Source organism: Ciconia boyciana, chromosome 1 (genome assembly GCF_034638445.1).
Source record: "Ciconia boyciana chromosome 1, ASM3463844v1, whole genome shotgun sequence".
Classification (NCBI taxonomy): domain Eukaryota; kingdom Metazoa; phylum Chordata; class Aves; order Ciconiiformes; family Ciconiidae; genus Ciconia; species Ciconia boyciana.
In genome coordinates this window covers 210,660,882-210,671,463 of record NC_132934.1, presented here as the reverse complement: position 1 = coordinate 210,671,463, position 10,582 = coordinate 210,660,882, and the positions used below count along the sequence as shown (strand labels likewise).

The window sequence follows — 10,582 nt, the reverse complement described above, 5'->3', positions numbered from 1 at the left end:
ATGCAATTTGCCCAGCAGTAAAACAACTGATTCCCTTTGCTTCAAGGGGCAACTTCAAAGAATGTCTGACTTCTAATGCCACCCATACACCTCTGCTAGCTCTGATCGGGCTAATGTATAAGAAGAAAGAGGTGGGTGGTCTGCAGGCTGCCCAGTAACATATTGAGTAAAGAACACAGATATGGTTTTTGCAAACTGATGGGAGAAAAACAGGAGTCGAGGTTTTGTCTTCAGGTCTGGGGACAACTGCTTAAAGTGCTTTCTGCAAATCTATTGGCAGATTGCCTGTATTCCCCACAAAACTGGAGAAGATTTGGGTGTAGATTTTGGTATGTCATTAACTGACAAAGTGCTATGGATTCTAGGGGAACAAAAAATTATTTTTTTCTGAAAAGTTTATCACTTCACTTGTGAAGTTATTTTGCTGTTTGCTGGCCCGGGAAAGGCAGTTTAAACTGAAATATAAAAATCCCAAGCCAAACCATTTATTCTGGTTCTGCCCTACATTCACACCTAATCTGACCACATTTTATGTTTGCTTCCTCTTAAAAAAATAGATAGCTTACCCCCAAATTGTTTATTTTCTCATTTTTAGGTTCACTGTGCTTATTTAACCGATCAGATTCTTCTGGGTCTTTTTTTAAACAACTATTTACTCTAAGGAGGAATTTGAAGAGCTGACAATTGCTTCTGTGTCCAAATGTTAATTTTACTTCCTCTCCAATTGCCAGAGGAAAGCAATCATGTGCTAGGCAGAAGATGAAAGTTTATAATAACTGCCTGTATTCTGAAACCTGTAGGGGGTGGGGAAAAAAGTTACTTGGCTTTCACCCAGAACATGTGATAATCATATTAACCCTGAAGTGTATTTTCTGTGTAAATGCATCCAGGGTAGGAATGGGGAAGGACATTGGAGGGTGCACTGTAGCAGAAGTCAGCAGTGAAGCATTCCTGGTGGAGGGGAGGAATTCCTTTCACACCCAGGACTTTGGATGGGTCAGAGAGAACACTCCATGCACTGAAGCGTAATGCTGATGCTCTCCTGCTGCTCTGTGAGGATGTCGCTGTTTGCCATGGGTTTTCTGCTAGTCATCCTTCAGCGGTCCACTGGGCAGTTCCCCAGAGCCTGTGCAAACACACAGAGCTTGCTGAGGAAGGAGTGCTGTCCCCCCTGGGATGGAGACGGGTCCCCTTGTGGGGAGCTTTCCAGCAGAGGGTCCTGCCAGAACATCCTTCTCTCTCAGGCTCCGCTGGGACCACAGTTCCCTTTCTCAGGAGTGGATGACAGAGAGGACTGGCCCTCTGTATTTTACAACCGGACATGTAAATGTGAAGGCAACTTCATGGGATTCAACTGTGGGGAGTGCAAGTTTGGTTTCTCAGGACTCAACTGCACTGAAAGGCAACTGAGAACAAGAAGAAACATCTTCCAGCTCACCACCAGTGAGAAGGACAAGTTTCTTGCCTACCTTAACTTGGCAAAGAACACCCCTAGCCAGGACTATGTTATTGCTACTGGCACATATACTCAGATGAACAATGGCTCCAACCCCATGTTCAGAAACATCAACGTGTATGATGTCTTTGTGTGGATGCATTATTATGCCTCTCGAGACACACTCTTAGGTGGGTCCAATGTGTGGCGGGACATTGATTTTGCCCACGAAGCCCCTGGTTTTCTGCCTTGGCATCGGGTCTTTCTGCTGATGTGGGAACGTGAGATCCAGAAGATAACAGGAGATGAGAACTTCACCATCCCCTACTGGGACTGGCGAGATGCAGAGGACTGTGTGGTCTGCACTGATGAGTACATGGGTGGCAGACATCCCACCAACCCTAATTTACTCAGCCCAGCATCATTTTTCTCCTCGTGGCAGGTAAGGACAGGCCAAGGGAAAGGGGAAGGGAAAGGCTGATTGTGCCAGAATTATCCTATCTGAATATAGGCACTTAAGTGAGGTGCACAAGCTGGGAGCTTAGCCATGCTGCATTCCCTTAGGCGTTCCTGGAGAGAAAGTAAGCACTACGAGAGAGCAAATCAGATTTTATGTGGACTTAATCTTCATTTAGGCTGTTCATTTGTATCTTTGTCTCTTCTCTCTCTGACTGTAGGATTTAGGCTGCTTAATTAAGAACCTGAAGTTAAGGTGGAAGGAGGAAAGTATGCCTTTGTGTTCAGACATGGCCTTTAGCATGCTAAACAGGCTTGGGTCTGCTGAAGCAGTCAGGTGAGAAAAAGCAGGATTTATGTACACAAATTGCTAGCACACGACCGTTGCAAGACAGTTGGTGACTGAATGATGGAAACAGAAGCAAAAAGTTTTCAGAGGCTCTACCCCTCTCCCAGTGCCTTCTTCCATCCAAGAGTTAAAAACTCTCCAGTTAAGCTTGTCTGCTTTCAAATTAAACAAACAAACAAACAAACAAACAAACAAAATCTTTAGAGTGTAGAAGAACCAGATGTGTAATTCACATCACTAGTTCAAAAGATATATAAGAAGTAATCTCTGTTGCTCAAAGGAACTAAGAAGTAAACTCAATAGCTATTCCTGCCACTTTAAAGCACTGCAAATTAGTCTGTAAACCAAGGTAAATTTACATATTTACATAGGTGATATGTTCTTATATAGCTGAACTATACCGTGCTGTTCTAACACTGAGCGCTTCTTGACTTTTTTTTTGTCTCTTGCTCATTACTGCCACATCGCCTAAAATACAGTGACAAAGGTCTATTGGCTTCCATAGATGCACTCCATCATGACAATAGCAACAGTCCCTTCTGGCGCTGAAGTCTATGATTATGTTGGTGGAAATCTATCTTTGTTCTATTTATTTCTGTAGCAAGAGCCCAAATGAAGGTTGGGCAGTTTTAGTGATTTAAGGAAAAGTGAAAGAGATGATACAAGTTCCAGCAGCTCTCTGATATTGCATTACAAAACAGCAGCTGGGCTGGTTATACTGTATTTAGTCTTGATTTGTGTCCTCTGAACAATATAGGTTGTATATATACCTGTAAATTAAAACATTCCCATATACTGTAACAGACCTATTTAGGACATTCTCTGGCATACCTTTTGTATGTATTGACTAGTTCTCCCCCAAAAAGGTACTTTTCAGGGACCATTTCCAGCAGAATGTTTGCATATAGCCACCCTGCTTGGGAGGCTAAGATGGTTTAACTAGCATAGACATGGATTATTTCATGCCATTTGGCCTCACTGCCCAGGAAAGTTCCTGGCCACATTTAATTTACCAGTGTAGGCATAGCCATAAAGTAGATATAGCTACAAGCATGTATATTCATCCCATTTTCCAAGATTCTGCTCATTTCTAGCACTACGAATCTGGATGAACTCTCCTAACTTAATTAGATTGTATTACTGGAATGAAGTGGATCTGATGCTGTTCTGCACTGAGCTGAATAAAGAGTTATGTGAAAATGATAAAAGTGTTAAAGTGGATTAAATAAAACTAGAATTGCACTGGTTACACGTGTCAAGTGGAGCTATCAATACAATATGTTGGATGAGATAGATAACCAAAGTAGTAGAAGGCAGGTAGTATAAAGAAATCAGCAAGTTGCTAGCAGAATTCTCTAAAAAACCTGGAAGCGTCAGATAGTTATGTTTAGCTCATTTTTTCAAAGGTGCTATTAATCATATCCAGATTCTTAGAATTTTTCCATCCTGGTAATAAGTACCCAGAAAATTTACGAGTAGTAATGAATATATTTAAGAAACAGCCAGGTTTATGACTTCTAATTTAAGGTCAGTTCCCACAAATATAACCTGAAAATAAAGACACTTTTTTATGAAACAAGTTGCTTTAAAAGATATTTTTGTATAACTTTAATAGGTGTAGCAATAAAAATTGTGCTATGTTTAAAACACATTCAGCATCAGTGTATATATGTAAGAGCACCTAAGTCCTTTGTTGAAGTTTACCAAGTAATTTGTGAAAATGAATGCTTATCACTTAGATTTTTCAGCCACTTCTGGAAATGCTACACTTTTATCAAAATTTCCAAAGCAGGGCTACAATAATTTTACCTTCAAAGGTTATTATTCCCCTTTAAAATCTTCTATCTACGTATATCTCTGCTGCCTTATCTGGAGAAGGAATGAAAGGGATTGAACAGATCTGCATTTTCAGACAGTGCGTTTGGGGTGAAGATACAACACAAACTGGTATTTCTTTATTAGCTTTGAATCCAAATTTAAACAATTCTTTATGATGGAATAACTTAGTCAATACACTTCCTTCAAGCAGCACAAAGTAAAAGATCAGAATCTCACTCCAGAAAATCAAAAGGGAACAAAAATAGCCTTAGCTTGAACCGGAAAACAGCCATAGATCTGCTGCAGAATACGCTGATTATCCAACGTCTGTAGCTAAACAGCAAGAGAAAAAAAAAAAAAGAGGAGGATCCAGAAATGTGAAGGAATTTAGGCTTTTAATAAACGTTCAAAATAAAAAGAGGGCAAGAGAAACCTTTTGAATAACACATCTATAATATGGTGTCCTTTTTAGAATTTTAAGTCTCTTTCCAAAACATAACAAAACAATGCCTGCTATGTTAGGAAATAGTTATAGATTTATTAAAAAAAAAGGTAAAGTGCCTATTTGCAGAACAGCATCTCTCTTTTTTATAATCCCTAAAGAAAGGAGAAAATACTTTATTCCATTGAGAAGTTGCCATGGCAACATGGATACCCATGAATACATGCTGAAATTCTTGCTTTTGCCTTACTTTTTCTTCAACATGCTGCTGTTACCACTTAGCTGAGTGAATTACCTGTCCACATTTTTCTCACGTTCATCATCTAAGTGAAACTTCTGATTCCTGCCTCTGTTTTTACCAACAAGACTATCAGGAATCTTTAGTGGTCTTATTTGTTTTCTTGTCTCATGTTTTAGGGTAGGTGGGAAGGATTTTCTCATGTTTTCAGTGACTTGTTTGTGATGATTCAGGTGTTGCATTCAGAATTAGGACTGCATGACACCTGCTAATGCTTTACCAAATTTTGCAATTCCATGCTGACTTAACGGAAAGCTATGTGGGAAATGGAGATCTTCCATGCCATTTTGAGAGGTTTTTGGTTTAATGCCCATTTCTATAATTGTTCAAGATAATAGATTTGCTATTATGCCTCACTTAAATAGTAGTAGGTGAAATTCTTCTCTCTGCACCAGAACTAATTTGGAGAAATAACTGAAGTCAGTGAAGTTACAAATGCATAAAAAGCCTTCTGCAAATAAAAGCAGAATCTTTCTGCTGGGAGTTAACATTAGACTTCGGTGGTCCCCACAGCGTGCTAGTCAGACAATGAAGAAAATAAAGCAGGAGAATGTAAGTGCTGTTTTAGGTTTGCTATTGTGGCAAGCAGGCTATACCACCAACTTTAGTCTGCTGTATTTTGTCTCTCCTAAAAGAAGAGTGACTTGAGAGAAGTAATTGCATAACGTGGAGAGCTGTCTGCTCTCAGATGTGCTGGTGTAAGCCTGCAGCCAATTCTTTGTTGCAAGCACCGAGAATTTCCCTTAGCACTTCCTTCTGTGTCACCCTGCAGAACCACTTACACAAATGCAAAGCTACTACAAAAAGGAAACAAGTTACACAAATAAAAAATGGATATAATGCTCCGGAACTAATAATGACAGTACTTTAGATCCATTACCTGAAAATATGACTTCATAAGAAGTATGAAATGTAGCTATTCAGAGACAGTTATTTAATACTAAGCACAGTTTATCAGGGAGCTGTATTGCTAGCTGAATAGTCTGAGAGGATCATTTGAAGGACTATTTTATGACCACCTTTAAAAACTGCAAGAAATTTTCAAAAATACAAACACCAGAAGCCAACACTTCTTGATTCTTAAATCAGCCAAAGTCTTACATCCATCTGCTTGTGGACGCCTGAATATCTCATGAACTCAATGACTTTATTTTTTATTGCAACTTAATAGGTTTTGGTGCCAGCTACAGGCTGGTAAATTAAAAAATCAGCAGCCCAAATGGAGTAAGTAACTGTAAAATAAGAGTTTATCAAGATTGGTCTCCTAATGATATGCTTACATGGTTTATAAATTTGAAACATTTCCTATTACAAAGAGATAAGTCTCCACGTTACACACCCCAGTACCACAGCCTGAGGGAATCAGGATCTGTGAATAGCAAGAGCAGCCATTTGGGTATCCTCAGCTTCTTTATGTCACTGTAACCTCAAAGTAATACTCGTTCTTCCACAGGATCACGAGTGGGTGACAGCAGAGTTTGGCCTGTGGTTGCCTGGCTGATCTCTAGTATATAACCGTGCTTGCTCAGGAGCCGTGTAGTGTAAAAGATAAACTTCTTCAGAGGTGTATAAATTAATAGCTAAGGAATTTCATAAAAATTGGGTTTTGTTAATAATTCACAGAAAAAGAAGCCTACCTGTAGAGAGATGTGCCTTTGGGAATTCGCGGTAGACATGGAGACAGCAACACTAACAGTACAGCTTGGAGGCAGCCAGAGAGCAGGGAATCACGGTCTGCCAAACCAGAAAGTGTTAATGAATATTTCAGCAGTAACTGATAACAGAGTTTCCTACTCCACCCCAGCACCACTTTGAGGTGTTGAAAGGGGTGTAAGTTACCCCCCCAGTTCTGGGCTGCCTCTGAGCAAAGAGATGAAACTCAGCCAGCTTTTACTGAAGGCTGAGAAAATACCTTGAAGGCCCTGGGTTTGTTTCAGTGCTGTCACTTCATGTTTGTCTCATCTCCTTTTAGCTTGAGTTTCACAGCTCCTCCAGTTAATGCATAGGCTGTAAGGGTCAAAAAGATAATTAATAACCTCATCCTTGCACAAACATGTTTCTTAGACTTTCTTTGAAGCTTTGTTTTCCAAATTTTCTTCTTTTCATTCAGTCCTGTGCCTGTTTTACCTTTCCATTCCTACTAATATTGGGGAGTACATGAAGAACCAGATATAAATATACACAGTTTCTTAAAAACTTTTTGGTCTGCTGTAGATACAGCACCTTTTAAAGTTCGGCCTATAAAAGCAAGCTCTCAAAGTACAGTTTGTTCTGTTGCAGGTTATTTGGGGAATTCCTTGCGTTTTGCCAGTTCGGTGAGTAAATGACTTCTGGATGCCACTTAATTAGGATTAGATTATGCCAGGCCCTAATACAGCCAAAAAAGTAAAAATTAAACCTCTTTATAATTGCCAAATATTTTAAAACCAGTGAGAAGGCTGCACTTGAATCCTGTTCCCAAGCAAGGATGTGAGAGTAAGTGAAGAAAGACAGAGAAAGGCAATGAATCAATGCAAAATCTCTTTTGGCCGCATAGTGGGACCCAAGGCTCCAGTTCAGGAGTCTAGACTTCAGGTAGGACAAACGAAGACATGGGGATATGTCAAGGAGGGCCAGAAAGTGCCCACATCACACCCTTGGGAGAGCTGGGACGGGCACCACAGATAAGCAAATCATGTGGTTGCTGTGGCTGTAGCCTGAGGTGGTTCTTTCAGGCTATATTAACCTGGAGCATAACACTATGAAAACATGCTGATATAGTTTCTGGATGGGGGCAGACTCCAGCTCGGTGGGCTCAGAAGAGAAGCAGAGCGAGGGACCAGCTCTAACGGAAGCAGAGGTGCAGATTAACCCTTTGAGTGGCCATACTTTCCCAGCAAACTAAGGAACTTCAGATCACTTTGTAAGTGATCAGCTATTTCAATACTGTAGAAAATCACCTTTTTGCAAGTATTCAGGTATATATTACCTGTATTGCATGTCCCTGTGAGCAAAGATCTAATAAGTCCAAAGCAACCAAAAAGAATTTGTCACTAAAACCCCCAAAGCTTTGAATTTAAAAATAGCAGACTAAGGACTGAACACTGTTGAAGACCCCTGTAATGTAATTCACTTTATTTAGGCACAGGGGCTAGTCTGTGCAAGCAGTTGCAAACTAAAAGACAAAAGGGTTTCCCATTTGTGAAAAGGTGCGAGACAGCAGCAACGCTTCCACACATTTACAGTCTGTTTTCTAAGAAACGGTACAAAGAGCTGTGCTCAAGATCTCAACTGCAGTGCACGGAGGGATTTTTGCTGGGTGCTACAAGGCCCAGGAGCGATGCTGCGTATTCTGGACTGCCATCTACTGGCATTTGCTCTGCCTAACTACTTACATAAGCTTTTTCTCGGAGTAACTTCCTAACAATTTCCCTGGAGCCGGTGAATTTACGCATACAGGAGAGCAGGTGTTGGGTGCAGTTTGAATATGAAGCTTTGTCCAGGGTGAACTGAGAGATCTGCTCAGGACTGTTCTGAAAGGGAACAAAAAATCATGTGTTAAGCCAGATTGTTTCCAGTAGAAAGTCCTCCTGCTGAATGAAGAGAAGGCAATGATGTGACCCATTTTGTGTGTGCTTTATGCAGATTACATCCAGAAAGAACCATTTAACTGACCTATGTTCTGTTACCACTTACACATCACGATTGATAAAACAGCAAATTATAGTTTCAGGATAGACCCATAATTTATATTACCTAAGTTACATCTTTCTGGAAAAGACTAATTTTATGGCCAGACTTTAATTTTTAGTTCAGAACAAAAGAAGAAGGTCACAGATAAGCATTTTCATTCCTGCCCCTTATGTTAGCATTTCTTGACCATGAGTTACCACATGCCTTATAGCATCTGGCTTCTGTTTAGGATGAATTCGGTTAGTCAGACAGTTAATGAGGGCTACACTGAGACATAAATAGAAAAAAAAAAAAATGCACTCTAACCATTTATAAGCCTCGTAACATTAACAGTTGCATTAAATCCCACTGAAATGGATAAACAGAATGAAGGGGAAATGTTCCTTTGTTTAGATATATTTGAGCTCATGCTTGAAGATTCCCTGTCTGAATATCTGAAAAGCTGGTCTTGAAGGCAGTATGTGATTCCTCTTTAGGACCCAACAGGAATATATCCCCAGGGCAGTGGGGAGAGGATGAAAAGATAGGAGATGGCAGGGCAGAGAAGCCAGAAGAAGATATGGACCTAGATAAGGTCCATAGGAAACAGAGCTAAACAGAAAATCCATATGTATGCAGTTTCTGAGCCAAGTGCCAACTGGAAAATGGGTTGAGCTCCACCAGCCAAGACACACTTGCCTTCTTCACTAATGTACTTCTAGGGACATAGGACTGTGCATTTTATAAACAAAGAAATTACTAGAGCATCTCCCTCAGCCCGAATCATCCCCCTATTTTCATTCTAATGGGAATAAACTCTCAGTAACACAAAACAATCATAAGAACAGCACCGTAGCTACGCTTTGTGTTTATAACTGTAGGTCTCTCCATGCCGCTACGTCTCCGTTCTCAGTGGGGATTCTTAAAAGAGACTTCTTAGAGGAACAGTCTTGACCTCAGTCCCTCTTAGAGGCACAATCCTGACCCACTCAGTGCGCTTCTGGGGGGAATGTGAACATGAAACTCTCTGCTGGACAACTACTGCTGGACAACTACAGCCTCCAAGGGCACCTTAGTAGTTTTAACAGACTAGGGCAGATTTCAGCTAATAAAACAGTCTCTAAGGATAAATTTCTCTGATAAGCTTTCTTATCTCCTCAAAAAAAAGATGAGAATAATTTATTCAGGAGAGTCATATTCATAGGAAACTTATCATTTGAGAACTCCAGATTCTTAAGAAAACTAGGTTATATCACCAGCTCCATCATACATTTTCTGTGAATTTGTGGTCAAATCACTTAGAAGAGGATTGATCTCATCTACTTCCACTCTTTCAAAAGTTACTTAGGCAGCAAAGCAACTTGCCTTTGGCTCTGTCTTTAGTCACTTCAGAGGCACATCCATGCCTCCAGGGTGTGATTCATCCCATCCTAATGCAGAAGCAGAGCATTAAGTTGAACACTCTTAATTTTGCTTCCCTTGCTAACTGCAGTCCAGAGACTGTTTCTGCATTGATTTTTTTAACACATTTTATTTCATTGACTTAGTCAATAGAGAGTTAGGCACCCCTAGAGGTAAGTAAATCTCACCTACCAGACATCTGGCTTAGGAGGGCTGAATCACACTCTGGAGATGCCTCTCTCTGTTGACTGCAGAGGTTGTCCTAAAGTGTTGCTTCAGTCTGGCAATTTGTACACAGCTAGTGCTGGTGAAATGAATCTCCCACTCACTTCCTTCACTAACAGAGAATCTCATGTTCTTCAATCCCATTCACAGCAGATATGATTGCTTTCACTCACCTTCTCGTTCATTGTTTCAGTCCATGAAACAGAAGTACGCCTCCAGGATGAAAGAAGTCTGGAGGTTTCAGTGTTATGTGTTTTCTCCCCTATGACGTCGCACTCAATAGTGAGACCTGTTCTTTCTTCACACAAAGTTCTCTTTAACCACATTGATTACCTGCTAACCACAGAGTCCTATATTTTGAAGGGATCTCTGGTGGTTTAGACTTTTATTTGTTTTGGTGGGTTTTTCAGAAACAAAGCAAAACAATAGACAGCAATTTTGGTTCAGAGCCTCAGCCTCACCTGAAAGGGATACAAAACAGCTTCTGGGAGTTTTGAGCCACTGTTG

The 10,582-nt window shown here is 40.4% G+C and overlaps 1 protein-coding gene and 1 long non-coding RNA gene across 2 annotated transcripts in view; one reads left to right on the top strand and one right to left on the bottom strand.

The window, feature by feature from the left end:
* The first annotated feature begins 1,034 nt into the window (after positions 1-1,034).
* TYR (tyrosinase) overlaps positions 1,035-10,582 on the top strand; it is a 50,633-nt gene continuing 41,085 nt past the window's right edge. The window contains exon 1 of the mRNA XM_072850760.1: positions 1,035-1,877. Within this exon, the coding sequence (XP_072706861.1) occupies positions 1,035-1,877 (843 nt within the window). The remainder of the gene's footprint in view (positions 1,878-10,582) is intronic.
* On the bottom strand, positions 4,095-10,524 carry LOC140646587 (uncharacterized). The gene is made up of 4 exons (XR_012040497.1): positions 8,173-10,524; positions 6,711-6,805; positions 6,436-6,532; positions 4,095-4,391 (listed from the first exon to the last, which is right to left on the bottom strand). It is a non-coding gene; the product is annotated as an uncharacterized lncRNA (long non-coding RNA).